Source organism: Bos indicus, chromosome 16, assembly GCF_029378745.1.
Source record: "Bos indicus isolate NIAB-ARS_2022 breed Sahiwal x Tharparkar chromosome 16, NIAB-ARS_B.indTharparkar_mat_pri_1.0, whole genome shotgun sequence".
NCBI lineage: Eukaryota > Metazoa > Chordata > Mammalia > Artiodactyla > Bovidae > Bos > Bos indicus.
The window spans coordinates 6,826,994-6,851,757 of NC_091775.1; the positions used below are offsets into that span (position 1 = coordinate 6,826,994).

Below are 24,764 nucleotides of genomic sequence, written 5' to 3' on the forward strand. Positions count from 1 at the left end.
TTTGATACAAACAAACATTAACACTTCACAAAGTGTGCAATCTCCATTCCCAAGAGTCCAGAGAACTGCAAAATGGGATGCTGTGCTGTGCTTAGTCCTGACTCTTTGCAACCCCATGGATTGTAGCCCACCAGGCTCCTCTGTCCATGGGATTCTTCAGGCAAGAATACTGGAGTGGGTCACTATTTCCTACTTCAGGGGATCTTCCTGACCCAGGGATTGAACCAACATCTCCTTCATCTCCTGCATTGCAGGCAAATTCTTTACCTGCTGAGCCATGGGGTGGGAGGAAAGAAGCTTTTAAAGCTTAAAGAATAAGAAACAAAGAAGAGAAACAAATAGAGAATGAATAAAGAAGTAAGTACCAAGCCGAGTTGGCTTGGCATTTGCGGACTGGCTGACTGGATGTAATCTATTTCTGGTTGAGTGGGACATTTACAGGGACAGGAATATGATCTAAGTTTTGGTTTGCAGATATGGCACCAGGACAGGAGCCATTCCATCTTGGACCTAGAGTTTATTTTAACAATAATATCTCTAAAATATTTCAGCCAGTCCTCTAAAATATTTCAACCATTATTCATTTCCTCAAAGAAGAGCCAGTTCTAATCAGTTTATTAGTGAGGCGCACAGTGTCGACAGAAATATAGCTAATAGAACCATCTCAACTCTAGGATATACACTCTCTGATGGGGAAAAAAAAAACCTGAGGCACCCTGGGTGGTGAAACTAAATGCTAGCTGCAACTGAAGTTTATCTTAAACCTGACTCTGAACCTATCACCCTGTTTATGCTGAAGTATTTTAACATGAGAGATAGCCTAAGAGTCATTCAGCTGATATTGATGGAGTTTGGGATTTAAATTGGAAGAGTTCCAAAGCCTAACATGAACTTCACTTGAATCTGGGTAGTCTGAATGCACCCAAACTCTTGCATCGTCCTGCCAAGCAAGGCTGTTGAAAGGACTAAGTGAGATGATTTCTGAGAAGTACATAATAGGCAGATAGTAATAGGCCGTTTCTACATATTAATAGAATGTGTCTTTTAACACAAGAATGTGTCTTTTAAGCAAACTTGAATTGCTGTTTCTAAAATACTGTGGCCACCAAAATGTGTAAGCAGACATCATGGTGAGTTTATTAATTAGAAAATTGGGGCAAGAATTTAGATGCATTATTTCCTTGGCTTATTTATTTCTAGGAGACAATCAAATCTTGTGATCTCCTTAGTATCTGGATGTTTTAGATGAATAAAATTACCGTATGCTGTTACTTTATACAGGGTGATGCTACATTTTATGTTAGCATTTCTGTGTAGCAGTTTGAGCCATGCCATTTTAACTTGATTATTTTGGCATTCCGTTTGGATGGGAGGCCTTTTGAGTTTTATATTTTTTGCTTTTAAAACTGTGAAGGAATATGTTAGAAAAATCTTCAATCTGTGCTTATATTAGAGATAAAAACAGGATAGAATTCAAGTCTGAAGTGAAAGTTAAGAGTGCTCTAGCTCACAACTTACTAATATATGACCAGTCTGGAATAAGGTTGAATTTGTTTTTCAGAAGCTCAGATTGATCACTTGAGCTCCTACCCGCCCAGCTTATGAGGACACTCAGCTTTACTGACCAGGGCTCTCTTCTCCCTGGTTTGTCTGAGGACCCTCCAGAGTTAGTCCCCAGAGACCAAAGGCAAACAAGAGAGTCTCCTTACTTGATTGGCAGTGTTTGTGTGTGTGAGTGGGAAGCAGAAGAGGATTTTGGGGGTTTGGGGGGATTTGGGGAGAATTCTTTTCCACCTGGAGTTGTATCTGAAACATAGCTTTGTGACTGAACACTGGACAACACAGCTTAATGTATCTTCATCCAGTGTGACGGTTACCTGTTTGCTGTCTGGGCCCCAAAATACCCACCCAGGAAGTGATTTGTCTTTAGCATACAAAGTTTAGAGTGAAATACCCAGAGTGTAAACACTCAAACACTTAGGGAGAACCCCTAAGTACTGGGATGGCTGAACCAAGAGGAACCTCCACACTCAGCCATGCTTTGTGCCAGCATGCAATGTCTCTGCAGAAGCGGGTCCTTACCCGGATGCATGCCTCTCTTCTGGGGAGTTTCCTCTGTGGGCTCCTAGTTGCTCCATAGAGCAGCAAACTTCCTGTGGATGACCTCTAGCCCAGAGGTTGCCAGATCCCCTCCCCTGCTTTGCTCAGAAGAGACTATTGGAGTCCCTAGCAGCTGGCCTGCCTGCTCCCCTAAGGGCCATTTCAGAGCACAGAAGACAGTACCAGATCTTTATCATGGTGTTGTTGTTATTTAGTTGCTCGGTCATTTTCCAACTCTTTTGCAACTCTTGGACTGCAGCCTGCCAGGCTCCTCTGTCCATGAGATTTCCCAGGCAACAGTTCTGGAGTGGTTGCCATTTCCTTCTAAAGGGATCTTCCCAGCCCGGGAATTGAACTCATGTCTCCTGTGTCTCTTGCATTGACCTGAGCCACCCCAGAGAAGCCCCCTTTATCAACTCTTCCACCTGCCTAAGCACCCATCCTTAAACATCTCAGAGAAGCACTCAGGTGAGTCTCCCAGGCACAAAGATTCCTTAAAATTTTTTCAAATTGAAAGAAAAGCTGGTCCTCACTTTCAAATTTAAATTTATCTTGCTGAGGTTTTACCTAACGAAACACTCTGTACATTTGGGAAATGCTGAACGTTTTCACACTTTTATGAACAAGTGTTAGTACCTAAATTCAACTTAGGCACATCAAAATGTGCCTTGAATAAAAACAACCATTTCCAACACCAAAGACATTTTGAAGTGGCAAGTTTTGCTCCACTTTACAAAAAAAAAAATTAAGCAAGTCGTTTAAAGATATAACTAGAAGGATCGTTAGTGAAACGTTGCTGAACGAAAAGACACTGGGATTCCTGGCCTCTGGAGGAGAAGAATTCAATCCAGGGCCAGAGACAAGGCTTGATTGCTCAGAGCTTTTGTGTAATCAAGTTTTATTAAAGTATAAGGGAGATAGAGAAAGCTTCTGACATAGGCATCAGAAGGGGGCAGAAAGAGTGCCCCCCTGCTAGTCTTCAGCTGGATGTTATATAGTCACTAGCAGTCTGTTAATGAAAGAAAGGAATGTCTTAAAACTCAGAATGGCACCAGGCCCCTCACCCATAAGATGCATTTTGGGATAATTTTGGCACCAAATGGTTCATCCTGGGCCATAAAATGATTAACTTGAATCTTGTAGAAGGACAGATTACCATACAAATAGTTTCATTTACATAGATTATGGGAACAATATCTGAGTATAACATACCGGTTTGTCAAGTAGATTCTGAGCCATGAGGCAACCGACATGAAGACAGAGTTTGAGGTAAATGCATATTACATTAGCATATCTTAAGACAAACATTTCCATAAGAAAAATGCATTGGTTATCTCAAGGTTTGAGAATAGTTAACTTCAGGTGAAACCAGGTGTCATTATGGCAACACAGTATTTTAAGAGAAACCTCCTTTTAAATTTGTATAGAGAAGGGAAAATATCAGCTAGTTTGTTTCCTCCTGCCCTTTAAGAGAGATAAAAATGTCTGACACTTGCAAGCTATTTCCTCCGTTTGGAGACCCCTGGCTTCCTGCCTATTACCCTCTCATTAGTTTGGCAACTAAAGAAAATAGAAGAATCTATGTGATCTAGTCCACTGGGTGAAGGAATGCCTCCCTGAGGAATTGGTACTCAGTGTTTAACTAGAAGGGCATCCCAGGAGGCACAGTGGCAAAGAATCCGCCTTCAATGCAGGAGACGCAGGTTCCATTCCTGGGTCAGAAAGATCCCCGCCGGGAGGGAATGACAACCCACTCCAGTATTCTTGTGTGAGAAATCCCATGGACAGAGGAGCCTGGTGAGCTACAATCCATGGGGTCACAAAGAGTCAGACGCAGCTGAGTAACAGCACACACGCACTTTTACTAGAAAGAGGTTGAGTGGGTGTAGAGATGAGCAGCCTGGTGGGCTGCCGTCTATGGGGTCGCACAGAGTCGGACAAGACTGAAGCGACTTAGCAGCAGCAGCAGAGATGAGCAGAGAATTCCACAAGAGGGCAGCAAATACCAAGGCTCTGGGAACTAAACAGCACTTGGAGCAGAGCCAGGGGAAAGTCCAACTTAGGCTGCATGGAAATCAGAAGCCAGACTACTCATGGCTTTGAAGAGCAGTTTAATGAGCTGCGCTTTATTTTAGGAATAACAGGAATTGAAAGATACAGGATTTAAAATATTTTTTTGCCAATTAATTTTGCTGTATAGTAGAGCAGTTCAGTTCAGTTCAGTCGCTCAATCGTGTCCGACTCTTTGCGACTGTATAGTAGAAACTGTATAGTAGAAACTAACACCAAATTGTAAAGCAAAGTTAAAATTAATTAAAAATAAATAAATAAAATATTATTTTAGCTTCAAGGTAAAGAGTGGTTTGAGGATAAGTGAGAGCAATTGAGAGCCAGCCAGTTAGAAGACGTTTGAATTGACAGGAGGAAAAACATCATGTTAAGAGTAAAAATAAAAAGGGAATATTATTTCTAGCTTGGTACTAGTAATTATAGTCTTACTGAAGAAATGACACCCATAGGCACTTGGGAAATGATGTAATTCAAGAATACTGATACCGAATATGTATCAATGCAAGAGTAATTCCTTTATATAGTGCAAAAACATTTTAATATTTTCTTTGGTTTACATGGGTTAAAATTTTCTTTTTAGGAGATATCTGATGTTTACTATATGGTCATTTAACAACGACCTCAGACTCAGATCTAAATTGTTTTAAAATTGTTTGTGAAAAATTAAAATATTTTCGTATTTGTTTTAGTGCCAATATTTAGTTAGAGTCTAAAACTGGTGTCTCATGCATTTAAGTGTGTCTATATACCTTACATTAATATATACCCCTTGTGATTTAAAACATCAATCCCAGCCACCACAGATCAAATTGAACAGAGTGACACACTAGCTTAGTAATATTTTATTAAATATTATAAATATTTTCCAGATTTTTATGTTCTTATGTTTGATTGTCTTGCTTTAATATATAATGCAGCTAGTCTCAGAGTTCTCCCAGTTTGTGAAATAAAGTGTATAGTATGATTTTCATCTTTATGTTGGTTAGCATACCTGAGCATTTCAGAATTATTTATTAAATGAATTAATTCATGCAGGTAACTAGTCCATAGATATTTTACACAATTACATTTACATCACTGAGTAAATTTAAATAGCCACATCAAAATATGCCTTGAATAAAAAATAACTTCAAATGCCACAGGCATTTTGGGGTAGCAAGTTTTCTTCCACTATACAAAGAAAGTATTAAACAAGTCATTTTATTTTATTTTTTTTTAATTTTATTTTATTTTTAAACTTTACATAATTGTATTAGTTTTGCCAAATATCAAAATGAATCCGCCACAGGTAAAATGTAACTAGAGTATTATCTAGAGAAGTAATTGTAGAACATTTTTAGATAAAACAAAGTACATTAGTTTCAGTTATTATGTTGCTTTATGGTGATCCTCGGAGAAGGCAATCGCACCCCACTCCAGTATTCTTGCCTGGAAAATCCCATGGATGGAGGAGCCCGGTGGGCTACAGTCCATGGGGTCGCTAAGAGTCAGACATGACTGAGCGACTTTACTTTCATGCATTGGAGAAAGGAAATGGCAACCCATTCCAGTGTTCTTGCCTTGAGAATCCCAGGGACAGGGGAGCCTGCTGGGCTGCCGTCTATGGGGTCGCACAGAGTCGGACACAACTGAAGCAACTTAGCAGCAGCATGGTGATCCTAGTACCTAGGAAAAAGAGAATTGTTGTTGTTCAGCTGCTAAGCCATATCCAACTTTTGCAACCCCATGAACTCAGCACACCAGGCTTCCCTGTCCTTCACTATCTCACAGAGTTTATTCAAACTCATGTCCATTGAGTTGGTGACTCTATCCAGCAATCTCAGCCTCTGTCACTCCCTTCTCTTCCTGATCTTAATCTTTCCCAGCATCATGGTCTTTTCCACTGAGTTGGCTGTTTTTCGTATCAGGTGGCCAAAGGATTGGAGCTTCAGTTTCAGTATCAGTCCTTCCAGTGAATATTCAGGGTGAATTTCTTTTAGAATTGACTGGTTGGATCTCCTTGCAGTCCAAGGGATTCTCAAGAGCCTTCTCCAACAGCACAGTTCAAAAGCATCAGTTCTTCATTGCTCAGCTTTCTTTATAGCCCAACTCTCACATCCATACTGGAAAAACCATAGCTTTGACTAGACGGACCTTTGTTGGCAAAGTAATGTCTCTGCTTTTTAATATGCTGTTTAGGTTGGTCATAAGTTTTCTTCCAAGGAGTAAGTGTCTTTTACTTTCATGGCTGCAGTCACCATCTGCGGTGATTTTGGAGCCCCCCAGAAATAAAATCTGTCACTGTTTCCATTGTTTCCCCATCTATTTTCCATGAAGTAATGGGACTGGATGCCATGATCTTCATTTTCTGAATGTTGAGTTTTAAGCCAAATTTTTCACTCTCCTCTTTCTCTGGATAGAAGCTAAATAAGTAAGGTGGCAATATACAACCTTGATATACCCCTTTCCCAATTTGAAGCAGTCTGCTGTTTCATGTCTGGTTCTAACTGTTGTTTCTTGACCTGCTTACAGGTTTCTCAGAGGCAGGTCAGGTGGTCTGGTATTTCCATCTCTTAAAGAATTTTCCACTGTTTGTTGTGACCCACACAGTGGCTCAGATGTTAAAGAATCCACCTGCAGTTCGGGAGACCTGGGTTTGATCCATAGATTGGGAAGATCCCTTGAAGAAGGGAACAGCTAACCACTCAGTATTCTTGCCTGGAGAATTCCATGGAAGAGGAGCCTAGTGGACTACAGTCTAATTGTTCCAAAGAGTTGACATGACTGAGCCACTTACATGTAGGACTTCTTTATAGCTTAGATAGTAAAGAATCTGTCTGGAATGCAGGAGACCCTGGTTCTATCCCTGGGTTGGGAAAATTCACTAAAGAAGGGAATACAACCCACTCTAGTATTCTTGCCTGGAGAATCCCATGACAGAGGAGGCTAATGGGCTACAGTCCGCAGGGTGGCAAAGAATCAGACATGATTGGATGACTAACACTATGCTTCTACACACAGTCAAAGGCTTTAGCGTAGTCAGTAAAGCAAAAGTAGATGTTTTTCTGGAATTCCCTTGCTTTCTCTATGATGCAACAAATGTTTGCAATTTGATCTGGTTCCTCTCTCTCTTCTAAATCCAGCTTGTACATCTGGAATTTCTCGGTTCACGTTCTGCTGAAACCAAGCTTTAATTATTTTGAGCATTACCTTGCTACCATGTGAAATGAGTGCAGTTGTATGGTGATTTGAACATTCTTTGGCATCGCCCTTCTTTGGTGGGATTGGAATGAAAACTGACCTTTTCCACTGCTGTGGCCACTGCTGAGTTTTTCAAATTTGCTGGCATATTGAGTGCAACCCTTTAAGATAGTCATCTTTTAGGATGTAAATAGCTCAGCTGGAATTCCATTACCTCCACTAGCTTTGTTCATGGTAGTGCTTCCTATAGCCTACTTCACTTCACATTCCAGGATGTCTGGTTCTAGGTGAGTGCTCACACCATCATTGTTATCTAGGTCATTAAGACCTTTATTGTACAGTTCTTCTCTGTATTCTTGCCACCTCTTCTTGATGTCTTCTGCTTCTGCTAGTTCCTTGTCATTTCTGTCCTTTATTGTGCCTATCTTTGCATGAAATATTCCCTTGGTACCTTCAATTTTCTTGAAAAGATCTCTAGTGTTTCCCATTTTATGGATTTCCTGTATTTCTTTGCCTCTTTTTCTTATGGCTTTATTATCTCTCCTTGTTATTCTGTGAATCTCTGCATTCAGATGAGTATATCTTTCCCTTTCTCCTTTTCCTTTCACTTCTCATTTTATGTCATTTTATTTCTAAAATGTTATATATTCAAAATATACTTAAGTCATGTTAAGGTTCAGAAATATGTGTACAGTGTCAGTATTTTAAAGGTATATAATTAAATCTCTTAAGCAATCAAATGTGTAAATATGAAGTATTATAATTCAATACAGGTAATATTTTATGGATTTGAAGGACACTGCAGTAAAATATTTCATTATTTAAGTGGTTATTAGTTCTAAGATTTTACTAGGTGGCAGACTAGATAATTCACTCAATTTTTCAGTTTAAAGTAACATAAATGGAGTAGGTTCAGTTATATAGAACAGAAATGGCACATCACATAAATATTGTTGTTCTATCTAATTTCAATTCTAGAAGTCACTTAAACACAATGACTGGATCACTCAAATATTTTATCACTGTCTGTTACTAAAGCCTCAAATATATCTGTCTACACATATATATGGACAGAGGAACCTGGTGGGCTACAATCCATAGGATTGTAAAGAGTCGTACAAAGCACACTGTATGTACATATTTGATGTATTTTGTTAGAAAAGGATTATAAAGAAAAAAATTCAAGTAATCAAAAATTTTTCTAAAATTCAAAAATAACATATGTGAAAGAAAAAGTCATATTTCTCAGAGAAAATAAAAATTTCTAAAATATGAGATACATTTCTTACTTGTTGACAGCTTTGTTTCCTCAGAAATTCCTTCCCTGACCATGCATCTTAGCACCTTCCAAGATGTTCCTATTTAATTTGTGAATCACAGATTTCAGTCAGCCACTTGCAGCATCCTTAGAAAAATATATACATTCATATAATTTATGAACTTTTTGCAGTTTTTTTCTAAAGTCTAAACCAAAGGCAGGGATTTAACATTATACTTTTGTTTTAATCTCTCGGAAACCAGCGTTTTCCAATAGCAGATACTTGATACTTATTTACTAAATTAGATGCTAAATATGGTTCTCAGTAATTTGAAACCACCGTAATGAAATTATGATCTAACAACTACTATTGAGGGGTAGATACAGAAGTAGAGATTACAAAAGTTTAAATTAGAAACTCTGACATGTAGTTAGATATTCTTAGTAATACTCCTTTTTATTTGGCTCATCTGAATCTCTTTTCTTACCCACCTATTTATTGAAAGTAGCAGTGACCATAGTAGACCTCCATCTGGCAGAAGGTGATCCCCACGTTAGGCAGAGCTGTGCTGGGTTGGTGCCTGGCAGTAGAGAGGAGTCTGATCAGAGGCCCTGCTAGGCATTCACTGGGCCCGCCCTGTAGGGCTGAGCTCACCCCAAGGCCTGGCTCAGACCAGCGCAAACCCAGAGAACTGAGAAGGCAGAGTCAGGGATGAGCCATAGGTCCCCAACTCCTCCCAGGGAACAGGAGGTGCAGACAGAAACACAGAACAAGGAGGTCTCCACCTGATGTTCTGGAGATTTGCATGAGTTAATGCATGGAAAGCTCTAATAATAATGCTCTTTAAATTTTATGTGTTATAGAGTTTTGGACTTTTTTTTTTTTTTTAACTTCCGAAAGAGATTTTTAAAAACTGAACAAAGAGGAAAACCTTGGGTCAGTTAATTTTCCTTTTCAGAAGCTCAGATCATGAATATGCTATTTATTCTCTAAATGAGACTCTGCTTTATCTTCACTGTCCATTTTGCTACTTTATGTATTCATTTTAGTTTCTGCTGCGTCAGATTATTGAATATTGTCTGTGACAGACCATAACACGGTAAATATCTTTAGTGACATGGTTGTTTCAAAATGTTTCTTAAATGAAGACTTTTGAAACTTCCAGATGGTATGAGATTTTTCAGTTGGTGGCACTTCCTAGGCTTACCAGGTGAAGTAGAAACCAGCCCCAAAGTCAATTGATATTTTTTTTTTTTTTATATTTTTTTGCCGTTAGGCCACTCTTCTAATTTCTCAGGTTTCTCTGGTGGCTCAGATGGTAAAGAATCTGTCTACAATGCAGGAGACCTGGTCTCAATTCCTGGGTCAGGAAGATCCCTGGAGAAGAGAATAGCACCCCACTCCAGTATCCTTGCCTGAAGAATTCCATGGGCAGAGGAGCCTGGTGGGCTGCAGTTCATGTGGTCACAAAAAGTCAGACATGACTGAGCAACTTTCACTCACTAACTCACCCTTCTAATTTTTCAGAAGTGTCTGAAAAAATGAACTTTTTATCAATGTATGCACATTGGTGACTTTTGAGGGAGAAGAATAGAGCTTCTAAAAGAAAAGTGAAAGTGAAGTCCCTCAGTCGTGCCCGACTCTTTGCGACCCCATGGATAGTAGCCTGCACCAAGCTCCTCCGTCCATGGGATTTTCAAGGCAAGAGAGTACTGGAGTGGGTTGCCATTTCCTTCTCCAGGAATCTTCTCACATTGTACACAGATGCTTTACCATCTGAGCCACCAGGAAAGTCCAGAGAAAGTCCATGACTTTCTTTCTAAAAGAAAGTCATGTGGAATACAAATTATACGGTGTTTCTCCATAAACTGTGTGTGCATGCATGCTTGGTAGTGTCCAATTCTTTGTGATCCCATGGACTGTGGCCTACCAGGTTCCTCTGTCCATGGGATTCTCCAGGCAAGAATACTGGAGCGGGTTGCCATCTCCTACTCCGGGGGATCTCCTTGACCTAGGGATTGAACCCATGTCTCTTGCATTCCCTGCATTGGCAAGTGGATTCTTTACCACTGCACCACGTGGGAAACCCCGTACTTAATATAGTTATGGGAAAATCTGAACAAACTTTTTTCCAACCCAGTTTAATAATATTTGCTCTCAAAATGGAGGTGAGGCCATGCAATTCTGGTTATATTGCTTCCCACAAAGTGCAGATCTCATCAAACACCTAATGATATCATAATTTTCAAATGTTTTTATTAGGTAAGTGTCAATACTGTTACAGTAATGTAACCAAGATGGCATATAGTTTTCACAGATAACTCTGAAATTAAGTATTTTTAAGAGTTGTTTAGATCTTAAATGAGAGGATGATTAAGCCCAGTGGAAACTGACTTCAGGGCCCTTTGGGAAAATCCCAGCAAGCCTGCAGGGAGCCCTCTCACTCCCAAAAGGAGGGAGACTTTCCTTCTGGCAAAGCACCCATCTGTTTTATAGAGTTAGAGCTGAGGAGAGGAGTGATCTCTCGGGTCCTGCTGACAGTTCCTCTCTAAGACCTCAGATCAAATGCTCACGTGCATGTGAGTAACAGTGCCCTCCCTCCTGGACCCAGCAGATAATGAGAGTAAGATCAACTTCCCTGGTGATCCGGTGGTTAAGACTTCACCCTTCCATTGCAGGGGATGTACATTCAATCCCTGGTCGAGGGGGTAGGATGCTACATGACTCATGGTCAAAAAGCCAAAACGTAAATATTGCAACAAATTCAATAACAACTTTAAAAACAGACCACATAAAAAAAAATCTTTAAAAAAATAAAAGGTTAGCTGGAGACGACCTGTTTCTGAGCTACTAACTGAATGTTTCTGTCCTGAATATTTCAGTCAGTTCTGGAGCCTGAGGTCTAGGCAAAGGTGCAGCTACCAGCAGGGATTTTTTAAGTGGCCTTAAAAAGTGAAGTTGCTCAGTCATGTCTGACTCTTTGAGACCCCATGGACTGTAGGCTGCCACGCTCCTCCATCCATGGACTTTTCCAGGCAAAAGTACTGGAGTGGGTTGCCATTTCCCTCTTCAGGGGATCTTCCTGACCCAGGGACTGAACCCAGGTCTCCCACATTGTAGGGAGACGCTTTACTGTCTGAGCCGCCAGGGAAGCCCCCATAGTTAAGTGGCCTTAACTAAGTTTAAATACATATTGTATGGAGAACAAAGCTGATTATCACTTAAAGTGGCTGCTACAGGGAATCTCAAAATATGTGAACCAGGAGAGCTACCAGTGATGCAGAGACATCAACTAAAGATCAGATCACCAACCACAGCAACAGTAAGGTGTTTGTTGTGGTTTTATCTTGCCCCATTTTTCTGCGGGAAACATCAAGTGTGTGTGTGTGTGTGTGTATGCGCGTGTGCACGTGCATTGTGCAGGAGGATGTAAATAGGAAGAAAGCTTATGTAAAACCCTAGGACGAGTGGAAATTCTCAGGATTCTTCTAGAACAACACTATCAATTGAGCCATGTCCTCAGTTCATTACAATGAGTTGTTATCTCAATGACAATATTTGCTTCATTGTAGTAAGATTTGACAATTAAAAGCACAGACTGTGAGAACAGAGAGCTGCAAGAAATCTTAGAACTCACATTATGGACAATAAGTTCATTGTGAGAAATTTTTGTCAATCCACATATTCATCTTATAAATTCGTATTTCATTATTTTTCACGCGGTAACTTCTTCAATCAGCTTTATGAGGAGTGAGAAAATGCATTATAAAAATTAAATTACTGAATTTAGTTTTCTTACAGTGCTAAAATGTTGGTTAAAATATTCTTTGGAAAATAGCAATGCATTTCTTTTCCACAAAACAGTTTGTGTGGGATGACTTGCTCTCAAAACTGCATGTAGTTTAATGCCTGAGGCTAGGAATCACTCACTCCTAAACCTGTTGTTATAAAAACACCATTTTGGATTGTTAGTGTAATGCAAATATTTCTTTGAAATGTAGGTTGTTTTCCAGTCTCAGTATTATCACAGAGCTCACCCACCCAGCCAACATGAGATTCATGCAATTCAGAGCCAAAGACTGTTACTCTCTTGCTCTTTCAAAGCTGGAAAAGGTAAGTCACCACATGATCAAGTAAGTTGCATTTAATTGTTTGGATTGAAAGACTAACTTGGGAAATTTTTACATGTAGAAAGAAATGCCATGAAATATTAAAAATAAAAATGCTATTTTGAATTCCTATGTGGGGCTAAAATCTTAATTTGTAAGTTTTTTTAAAGTGTATAGTGATGGGTTTGAACCAGTAATATCAGAAGTGAACATGATGGAAATATCTCATTCTGGCATCATGGATCACAAATTGAAAGCATGATTTATGAAAGAACTAAATGCACCTGGAATATATATATATATATATATATATATATATATATATATATACACACACACACACTCACAAATGATGTCTATTATTGATAATATCATTAGTGCTATGTCAAGACATGTATATTTGCAGTTTTCAAAAATCCTTTAAATCTCAGAAAACCCATGGGCTTTGTTGAAAGTCAGTCCCCAAATGAGATAATCTGACATACAGTCTGAGACAAAGTCAAGTTTATTGCTTAGGTAAGTAAGGGAACCCTGAATACTCATTGGAAGGACTGATACTGAAGCTGAAGCTCCAATATTTTGCCCATTTGATGCGAACAGTCGACTCATTGGAAAAGACCCTGATGCTGGGAAAGATTGAAGGCAGAAGAAGAGGGCAACAGAGAATGAGATGGCATCAGAGGATGAGAGGTTGGATAACATCACCGATCCAATGAACACGTGCTCAGTTGCACAGTCGTGTCTGACCCTTTGCTACCCCATGGACTGTAGCCCACCAGGCTCCTCTGTCCATGGAATTTTCTAGGCAAAAATACTGGAGTGGGTTGCCATTTCCTTCTCCAGGAGATCTTCCAGATAAACTTGGGCAAACTCTGGGAGATAGTAGGGAACAGGGAAGCCTGGTGTGCTGCAGTCCATGGGATTGCAAAGAATTGGACATGACTTGGTGACTGAACAACAAAGTAAGGGAACTGTCACCTCAGGAGAGTTTTTTTGTTTTGTTTTGTTTATAAATATTTATTAAAATTGAGAGGTGTTTGCTCTTCCGTCCCATGAGCATCCATCCAGCTGCTCATCAACTGCTAAGATGCAGAGTTGCTGTCATAAATGCCCTTGAAATCGTCAGGATAATCGATTATCTGCCTTTACTTATAACTCCTTGTTCCTTGACTTGTGGTCAGTACCTCTTTTTACACTGTTATGTAAAAGGTGTCCAGAATTTGTGCCCCGAGTAAGCCATCCATGGGTAAAAATGTATGTGCTGTGTGCTAAGTTGCTTCAGTCATGTCTGATTCTTTGCGACCCTATGGACTGTATGTAGCCCACCAGACTCCTCTGTTTGTGGGATTCTCCAGGCAAGAATACTGGAGTGGGTTCCACGCCTTCCTCCAGGGGATCTTCCTGCCCCAGGAATGGAACCCACGTCTCTTACATCTCTTGCATTGGCAGGCCAGTTCTTTACCACTAGTGCCACCTGGGAAGCCCTAAAAAACATATACCTGCGATCAAATAAACATTGGCCCTGACATGTCAAAGACTCAAAACCCACCTGAGAAGAGTGGTTTTAAAATAGCCAAAGATGGATTTTCTCAGCACAAATCTAAAATGTGCCTGAGATCAGATAGACCTAATTAAGACTCAAGAGAGCCTTGTAGTGGGGGAAGGAAGATCAAAATCTATAAAGAACTGAAATTTTATCGAATGAGGCTCTTTCCAGGTAGAGACTTATTAGGATTGCGAGGATATGAGAATAATGCTAAGGAAGACGGTAGCATTACTGTGCAGTCATGTTATGGGGACAGAAAGGAGTGGTTTTCATTCTCAGTGTCCAGGCTGCCTGTGAGGATAAACAGACTTTGCATTCAAGGTGTACTTGATGTTAGTACACTGGGAGAATTAGATATATGAGAGGAAAAAAAAAAAAAGATCCAGTCTTATACATGTGAAAATGTGTCAAATATATGCCATCTTCATTATTTGTAACAATATAAGGTAGAGAGAAGGATGGCTTATGTTTTTGTTTGTTTGTTTGTTTTTTGGTTAGTTTTTTCTTTCACTTTATTTTGATTCCCTGTTATGCCAGGCACTGTCTTGATACCTGGGTGGCATATCGTTGAGTGAGGGCTCTTCTGTGCTCTTGTCTGGTGATTTCCATCTTCACTGCTGGTCACATACATTATGTTAGTAGAGTCTTAGCACTGCTTCTTTATAAGTACAGTGATACTGCTATTAGAGACTGCTTCCAGATAAGGAAACTGAGTTTAAGAAAGACTAAATCACTTTTTTTCAAGATCGTATAACGATCAATGTTGTCAAACCCAATCAGCGAGCCGGAGGCACAGTGAGGCCAAAGAAACAGAAAAGTCTGAGTTTGGCATGGAGAAAGTTTTACTGCAGGGCCATGTGGGAGAACCGGGAGGCTCCTGCCCTAAAGACCTGAACTCTGAAGGTTTTCTGGGAAGACTTTTTATAGGCAAAATTGGGAGGGGAACTTCAGGGTGTGTAACTCTCCTCTGATTGGTTGGAGGCTGTGTTCTAAGAATCTCAATGGTCAGCCTTCTGGTTCCAACCAGTCTGGAGTCCAGGAGCTGTTGCTCAGCATGAGGTTACCATCCTCCACCAGTGTGGGGGCCTTAGTTCCTATAGAATTCAGAGATGTGGATCAGATTGTATGCACATCCCCCAAGGAGAAGCCCAGACCTGGACCCATAGCTGTACTATCCTTTTCTTTCCTTGTTTATTGAAGTATAGTTGATGTACAGTATGGTGATTCATATTTTTTTTAAGTTTATACAAACTAGTGAATATACAAAAAAGAACACTAACAGATATGCAGAACAAACAGGTGGGTCAAGGAAGAAGGGAGGGGCAATCTACAGGGGATTAAGAGGTAGAAACTGTTAGGTATAAATAAGCTATAAGGATATATTGTTTAACAAGGGAAAGACAGCCAATATTTTATAGTAACTCTAAATGGATCACTATTGTTTCTTTCTGCATTACCTGACTCCCCTAATTAGTAACTGAATCTGCCCTTTAAAAATTCAGGAAGGTCTAGGAAACTGATAAAAAAGGTAGGGTTCTGCTCAGTTTCATCTGGTCAGTGCATAAGAGAAACTTAAAGCCATTAGTATTCAGAAAATATTCCCTGTGTCATACGCTGCCTTAACACCAAGAACCACAGCTGAATGGCTCAGCATCCACAGACAAATCCAGGATTAAGAAGCCAGTGGAATCGATGCTGGCCTGGTGTGGCATGGTCTCCTTCATGACGTGTAAGGGAGGAGCACCCCATGATGAAGCCAGACAGGTTCTGCAGTCACATCACCCATGGCTCTACTGTCCATTCCATTTAGGAATGGAACCTAGATAAAACATTTACACCACCATAGCCCTTGGCAGTTGTCTCTGGAAAATAGTGATGATAGCCAAATGATAGGGTCATTGCAAAGGTTACATCACACAATCTAGTCACAATATTTAGCCTGGTTTGGGCATATAATCAGTGCTCAAATAAATAGTCTCAAAAGCATAATTATAAATTAGTATTGTTGACATCATTACTAATAAATATTCTATTGATTTTGTGTTCCATTGCTAAGTCGTGTCCAACTCTTTGCAACCCCATGGACTGCAGCACACCACACTTCCCTGTCCTCCACTATCTTTCAGACTGTGCTCAAGCTAATGTCCATTGAATCAGTGATGCCATCCAACCATCTCATCCTCTGTCACTTTCTCCTTCTCCCCTCAATCTTTCCCAGCATCAGGATCTTTCCTATGTGTATTTAATTTTATACCAGTTCAGTTCATACAGTAAGGTTATAATTGTGGAAGTTATTTTCTGTATTGGTGAATCTGTGTGTCTACACTATTGTGTGTCACTTGTGTTAGGGGAAAAGAAGAACAAGATGAAATTTGACCTGTGTTGGGGAATTAATTAAAAACAAAAACTTCCTCCAACCTAAAATCCTCTTCATTAATGTAGAAAAGTTTTGTTTGAATAAGCTTTAAATCAGATTATGTATGATATGCATCTCAGAAATCCCCTAAGAGATTACAAGGACAGAAAGACATTTCATCTGTTTATGTAGCTGGGCAGATACGGTCATTTACATACATGTTAATTGTCCTGATCTAAAGGAAAAATAAATTGTCTTCTATCTTTGCAGCAAACAAGAAGTTACAACTTCGAGCCTGGCATCTAGGCTAAACTCCCAAAGAGACAGACAGAGTACTTTATGTTCCCATTTCAAAAAGATAGTTCCAAGGCTCTCAAGACATTCCTGGGAAACGAAGCTGTCTGGAGGTTATTCACGTTTTCAAAAGTTTTGCATCTGTTTCTAAGAGATAAAGAAAGGATTTACAATTGCAAATTTTCTAAAAGGAAACTCTCTAGGAAAAAGAAAGTGAAGGAGACAGTTTTATTTTTTGGCATGAGGGAATTAATTTATTTCTTGAGATTTATATTTACACTTGCATCTTCTTTGGGGGCTTCCCTGGTGTCTCAGATGATAAAGAATCTGCCTGCTATGCAGGACACCTGGATTCTATCTCTGGTTTGGGAAGATACCCTGGAGTAGGAAATGGCAATCCACTCCAGTATTCTTGCTTGGGATATCCCATGCACAGAGGAGCCTAGTTAGCTATGGCCCATGGTGGTCCATGGGGTTGCAAAGAGTCAGACAGTACTGAGCTACTAACACTTTCCCTTCACTTTCTTTCACTTGCATCTTCTAGATATTTTCCAATATTTCTAGATATTACCAAATTATTAAGAATAGAGGAGTTAAGGGAAGTGGAATTGAAACCAATGGTTTCAATGTTATAAAGCCATGGAAATTTTGTAAAAATTCAGTAAGTGAATTTTAATTCAGTTACTCTCAGTTATATCTATTGAAATAGGATTTATGCATGTTGCAGTCTTTTTTACAGACTGGGGCCTGGTGGATTGGAGTTGACAAAAAGAAAGCAAAAGAGAGAGAGACTAATATTCCCTGGGTTACGTGGAAAACCAATAAAGCTCTAGAATAGGGCTTGTACCGCTCATGAAGGCACAGGGCGTCCTCTCGAGGAGGTCTTGAAATCCTGGGCAGGAAAGTGAGCTCGGCAGGCCTCCACACTCCAAAGAACTAGCCAGAGATGGAAAGGACATGGGGGACACAAGTCTCTAGTGGAACAAGGGTGCTTTATTCATGTTTGTGTGAGCTTATATATTGTTATACAAGGAAGCTTTAGGTAAAAAATAAAGTTAGGCAAAGAACAAAAAACCAGATGCATAACAACTGTTACCAAGGGAATAACAAGAAATAACAATTGTCAGAAGGCCAGAAGACAATCCATATCTTGAGTAAGAGGGTCGTGACTAAACAATTTTACCTTAGGGTAAAAGGTTACTGAAGGAAATCCATGCATGTGTTCTGTCCCATGACCTCAGTCCTGGGAACAGTGTACCATTCCACTCGTTCCTGTCTACCAGGAACTGATAAGGAACAGAGGGTTCATGAGAAACAGAAAACAACATACAGGAACCCTAAAGTTAAATGTTCCCTGACAGTTGCATAGAAACATTTTAGGCTGCTTCCCTTATAGCTCAGTCTGTAAAGAATCCAACCTCAGTGCGGGAGACCCAGGTTTGATTCCTGGATTGGGAAGATCCCCTGGAGAAGGAAATGGCAACCCACTCCAGTATTCTTGCCTGGAGAATCCTGGACAGAGGAGCCTGGCAGGCTAGAGTCCATGAGGGTCGCAAGAGTCAGACATGACTTAACTACTAAACCACCACCACCACCACTATGGGTCATAGTGTTTCTCTGCCCCACCAAAAATGTCCTCGAGTCTCAGCCTCCACTACTTCAGAAGGTGAAATTCTCTGAAGAGAGGGTTTTACCGAGGTAAGCAAGATAAAGAAGGCCTTTAGGGCCTAATCCAGAATTACTGGCATCCTTATAAAAAGTGTAAATTCAGACCTAGGGACAGATACTTGTACATGGAAGACAGACATCCACAAGCCAAGAGGAGAGGCCTGGAACAAATCCATCACTGAGTCCTCAGCTGGAAACAAAGCTGGAAACACCTTCATTTCAAACTCTGAGCTTTCATAACTGAGAGGAAATAAATTCCAGTTGTTTTAGCACTCTGTTTATGACACTTCCTTATGGCAGTGCTGGCAATCTAACACATGTGCCATCACTGATAATGGTAACTGTTCATTTCTAACTGGTGCTTTTTATCACTGAACTGTTTGGAGGAGGTTGCCATTAACCCCACCATAGAGCCACCAGAACTTATACAGGATGGGGGAAACAGAATCTTGGAGGGCACAAACAAAACCTTGTGCACACCAGGACCCAGGAGAAGAGAGCAGTGACCCCAGAACAGACTGACCCAGACTTGCCTGTGAGTGTCCAGGAGTCTCTGGCAGAAGCCGTGGCCTGCTGCAGGGTCAGAGGCAGTGCGTGCAGCAGTGCCTTCATGGGACCTTTATCTTCATTACCTCCACCATAGTTTGGCCTCAAGTCAAACAACAGGGAGGGAATACAGCCCCAAAGTCAACAGAAAAATTGGAATAAAGATTTACTGAGCATGGCCCCGCCCATCAGAACAAGACTCAGTTTCCCCCTCAGTCAGTCTCTCCCATCAGGAAGCTTCCATATGCCTCTTATCCTTATTTGTCATAGGGCAGAAAAAATGAAAACTACACTCACAGAAAACTAATCAAACTGATCACATGGACCATAACCTTGTCTAACTCAATGAAAATATGAGCCATGCCATGTAGGGCCATCCAAGACAGACAGGTCATGATGGAGAGTTCTGACAAAACATGGTCCAGTGGAGAAGGGAATGGCAAACCACTTCAGTATTCTTGTCTTGAAAACCCCATGAACAGTATGAAAAGGCAAAAAAGAATACACTGAAAGAGGAACTCCCCAGATCTGTAGGTGCCCAATATGCTACTGGAGATCAGTGAAGAAATAACTCCAGAAAGAATGAAGAGACAAAGCCAAAGCAAAAACAACACCGAGTTCTGGATGTGATTGGTGATGGAAGTAAAGTCTGATGCTGTAAAGAGCAATATTGCATAGGAACCTGGAATGTTAGGCCCATGAATCAAGGCAAATTGGAAGTGGTCAAACAGAAAATGGCAAGAGTGAACATGGACATTTTAAGAATCAGTGAAGTAAAATGGACTGGAATGGGTGAATTTAACTCAGATGACCATTATATCTACTACTGTGGGCAAGAATTCCTTAGAAGAAATGGAGTAGCCATGATAGTCAAGAAAAGAGTCCAAAATGCAGTACTGGGATGCAATCTCAAAAACGACAGCATGATCTCTGTTCATTTTCAAGGCAAACCATTCAATATCACAGTAATCCAAGTCTATGTCCTGATGAGTAAGGCTGAAGAAGCTGAAGCTGAACAGTTCTATGAAGACCTACAAGACCTTCTAGAACTAATACCCAATAAAGATGTCCTTTTCATTATAGGGGACTGGAATGCAAAAGTAGGAATTCAAGACATACCTGGAGTAACAGGCAAATTTGGCCTTGGTGTACAAAATGAAGCAGGTCAAAGGCTATCAGAGTTTTGCCAAGAGAATGAAGAACGTACTGGTCATAGCAAAGACCCTCTTCCAGCAAGAAAAGAGAAAACCATTAGATCATTCAGGTATGAGCTAAATCAAATTGTACAGTGGACATGGCAGATAGATTCAAGGGATTAGATCTGAAAGACAGAGTGCCTGAAGAATTATGGATGGAGGTTCATGGCATTGTTCAGAAGGCAGTGATAAAGACCATCCCCAAGAAAAACAAATGCAAATAGGCAAAATGCTTGTCTGAGGAGGCCTTACAATTAGCTGAAAAAAGAAGAGAAGCTAAAGGCAAAGGAGAAAAGGAAAGATATACCCATTTCAATACAGAGTTCCAAAGAATAGCAGGGAGAGATAAGGAAGCCTTCCTCGATGATCAATGCAAAGAAATAGAGGAAAAGGATAGAATGGGAAACACTAGAGATCTCTTCAAGAAAATGAGAGATACCAAGGGAACACTTCATGCAAAGATGGGCACAATAAATGACAGAAATGGTATTAACCTAACAGAAGCTGGAGATATTAAGAAGAGGTGGCAAGAATACAAAGAAGAACTATACAAAAAGATCTTCATGATCCAGATAACCATGAAGGTGTGATCACTCACCTAGAGCCAGACATTCTGGAATGCAAAGTCAAGTGGGCCTTAGGAAGCATCACTACGAACAAAGCTAGAGGTGATGGAATTCCAGTTGAGCTATTTCAAATCCTAAAAGATGATGCTGTGAAAGTGCTGCACTCAATATGCCAGCAAGTGTGGAAAACTCAGCTGTGGCCACAGGACTGGAAAGGTCAGTTTTCATTCCAATCATGCAAAGAATATTCAAACTACTACACAATTGCACTCATCTTACATGCTAACAAAGTAATGCTCAAAATTCTTCAAGCCAGGCTTCAACAGTACATGAACTGCAAACTTTCAGACGTTCAAGCTGGATTTAGAAAAGGCAGAGAAACCAGAGGTCAAATTGTCAACATCCATTGAATCCTCGAAAAAGCAAGAGAGTTCCAGAAAAATATCAACTGCTATTTTATTGACTATGCCAAAGCCTTTTACTGTGTGGGTTACAGCAAACTGGAAAATTTTTCAAGAGATGGGAATAGCAGACCATGTGACCTGCTCCTGAGAAATATGCATTAGATCAAGAAATGACAGTTAAAACTGGACATGGAACAACACAAACTGGTTCCAAATCATGAAAGGAATATGTCAAGGCTGTATATTGTCACCCTGCTTATTTTACTTACATGCAGTAAACATCATGGGAAATGCCGGGCTATATGAATCTCAAGCTTGAATCAAGATTGCCGGGAGAAATATCTATAGCCTCAGATATGCAGGTGACACCACGCTTATGGCAGAAAGGGAAGAAGAACTGAAGAGCCTCTTGATGAAAATGAAAGAGGAGAGTGAAAAAGTTGGCTTACAACTCAACATTCAGAAAACTAAGATCATGGGATCCAGTCCCATCACTTCATGGCAAATAGATGGGGAAACAATGGAAACAGTGAGAAACTTAATTTTCTTGGTCTCTAAAATCATTGCAGATGGTGACTCCAGCCATGAAATTAAAAGATGTATGGTCTTTGAAAGAAAAAATATGACCAACCTAGACAACATATTAAAAAGCTGAGACATTACTTTGCCTACAAATGTCTGTATAGTCAAAGCTACATTTTTTTCCAGTAGTCATGTGTGGATGTGAGATTTGGATTATAAAGAAAGCTGAGTGCCAAGTTATTGATGCTGTTGAACTGTGGTGTCGGAGAAGACTCTTGAGAGTCCCTTGGACTGAAAGGAGATCCAACCAGTCAATGGTAAAGGAAATCAGTCCTGAATATTTATTTGAAGGACTGATGTTGAAGCTGAAACTCCAGTACTTTGGCCACCTAATGCAAATTACTGACCTATTTAAAAAGACCCTGATGCTGGGAAAGATTGAAGGCGGGAGAGGAATGGGACAACAGAGGCTGAGATTGGTTGGATGGCATCACCGACTCAATGGACATGAGTTTGAGTAAGCTCCAGGAGTTTGTAATGGACAGGGAAGCCTGGCGTGCTGCAGTCCATTGGGTTACAAAGAGTCAGACACAACTGTATGACCGAACTGAACTGATTGTGGTGCTGGAAAAGTCTTGAGAATCCCCTCAACTACAAGGAGATCAAACCAGTAAATCCTAAAGTAAATCAACCCTGAATATTCATTTGAAGGACTGATCCTGAAGCTGATTTGAAGAGTCAACTCATTAGAAAAGACCCTGATGCTGGTAAAGACTGAGGGCAGAAGGAGATGGGGTGACAGAGGATGAGATGATTGGATGGCATCACCAAATCTATGGACATGAGTTTGAGCAAACTCCAGGAGACAGTTAAGGACAGGGAAACCTGACATACTGCAGTCCACATGGTTGCAAAGAGTCAGACATGACTGAGCGATTGATCAACATAAATGGAGCATGAGGGGTCTTAGTTCCCTGACCAGGGATTGAACTCATTCTAACCGCATTGGAAGGCAGATTCTTAACCACTAGACCACCAGGGAAGTCCCCTTTTGCTACTTTTATAACCTAAGTCTTGCTTATACAAGTTAAGAAAAAAACTAAAGATTTTTAAGTTCATAAAGACAATTTTATTAAGATTTCTAAAATTTTTTAAAGATTTTTCAGACTGGACTGCTCATTTCTCTCAAAAACTTGACAAAATTCTGGTATGCTTAATTCATTTTTATGGCCAAAATATATCTAAAGTTCCTTCTTAAATATAATGTTTAAGTTATTTCTTTGCCTCCTCACCCCTATCTCTCATATCTTTTCAAAACTCCTTTGAGGTTTTGAGACGATAGTGTTGGACTTTGTTGTTCAATCACTATTTTTTCAGTTGCATATCCTATTTTCATAGGCATCCAGAAACACACCTTTTATCATTATTGGAGGCTCTTAATCTCTGACTCCCTTTTTAGTCTGTGCACTAAATTGCTTCAGTCGTGTCCAGATGTTTGGGACCCTTTGGACTGTAGCCCACCAGGCTCTTCAGTCCATGGGGTTCTCCAGGCAGGAATACTCGAAGGGGTTGCCATGTCCTCCCTCAGGGGATCTTCCCAACCCAGGGATGGAATCCAGGTCTCTTACATCTGCTGCATTGGTTAGGAGGGTTCTTTACCACTAGCACCACCTGGGAACTTGAGCTTAGTTCTTGCCTGAACTGCTGTCTTTCTTCTAACATCCGACTGACTGTAGCAAGTACTGTTCACACATCAATATTAATTAGATGGAGATTCCCCTGGACCAGGTCTGGGAGTGGCACACAGACTCCACTCAGATGCCATTGGCTAGAACTCAATCCTGTGACCACACCTAACTTTAGGGAAGACTGAGAAAGGTAGTCCAACCATGTGCCCAAGAATAATTGGGCAACAAGTTTTGGTGGACAGTCAATATTCTTGGTCATATGTGATATATCACCCTTACTTTCTCCAAATTTGTAAACCCAATCTAAACATTCTTGAACATCATGCTTTAGCTTGCTTTTTTAATCTGTTTTTCTCTCATTGTTGCTGGGTTTTTTTTTGTTGTTGTTGTTCTTTTGTTTTGCATTATCTTTCTGGTCCTGGATATTCACATTGCCTCACTGACATTATTTATCCAATAATAGAGTCCTCCCTCAGGGTCCATGGGGAATGGGTTTCAGTCCCCTGCCTTCCCACTCTTCAGCAGAACCAAAATCTGAGGATGCTCAAGTCCCTTACATGAAATGATTTAGTATCTACATATAGCCTATGTACCCATATCCTCCTGTGTATTTTAATAATCTGATTACTTATAATATCTAATATTATACAATGTAAATTCCATGCAATTAATCATGCTTATATAATGAAACTTTGATAAAAACGCTGAAGAATGAGGTTTAGAGAGCCTCCTGATTGGTGAACATATTGATGTGCCAGGAGAGTGGTGCCCTCAGACTCCATGGAGACAGAAGCTCTTATGCTTACGACTCTTCCAGACTTGCCCAGAGTACCTTTTCATCTGCTGTTCATTTGCACTCTTTATATTCAAATGATAGTCCTTAAATATAGCACTTTTGTGAGTTCTGTGAGCATTCTGGGAAATTACTGAAATTGTGGGAGTTGTGGGAAACCCCAGATTTCCATCTCTGCTTGACTCCCATACCATGTTTCTGATGCCTGCTGCATCAATTTTGTTGGATGGACAAGAGGTGCTTAGTATACGTACTCAGCACGTCTGTCAAGAGGTCCTGATTTGGATGATAAACTAACCTATCATTCTATTTCTGAGGTAAGGACCATGTGTATCTTAGTGCAGGAGGGTAGTAACTGCCTTGAAGACCTTGCATTCTTCTTTAAGATAAGGAATGGGGTTTCCCACACCCCAAACTCCTTCAGCATGAACTTGCCTTGGGCTGACTCAAAGGTGTTAGGGGATGTG

The 24,764-nt window shown here is 40.3% G+C and overlaps 1 protein-coding gene across 8 annotated transcripts in view; it reads left to right on the forward strand.

The window, feature by feature from the left end:
• The window catches only part of KCNT2 (potassium sodium-activated channel subfamily T member 2), a 436,001-nt gene that overhangs the window by 353,371 nt on the left and 57,866 nt on the right, over positions 1-24,764 (forward strand). For all 8 annotated transcript variants that reach the window (XM_070767900.1, XM_070767905.1, XM_070767902.1 and 5 more), the window contains one exon: positions 12,611-12,722. In XM_070767900.1, coding sequence (XP_070624001.1) covers positions 12,611-12,722 — 112 coding nt within the window. The remainder of the gene's footprint in view (positions 1-12,610; positions 12,723-24,764) is intronic.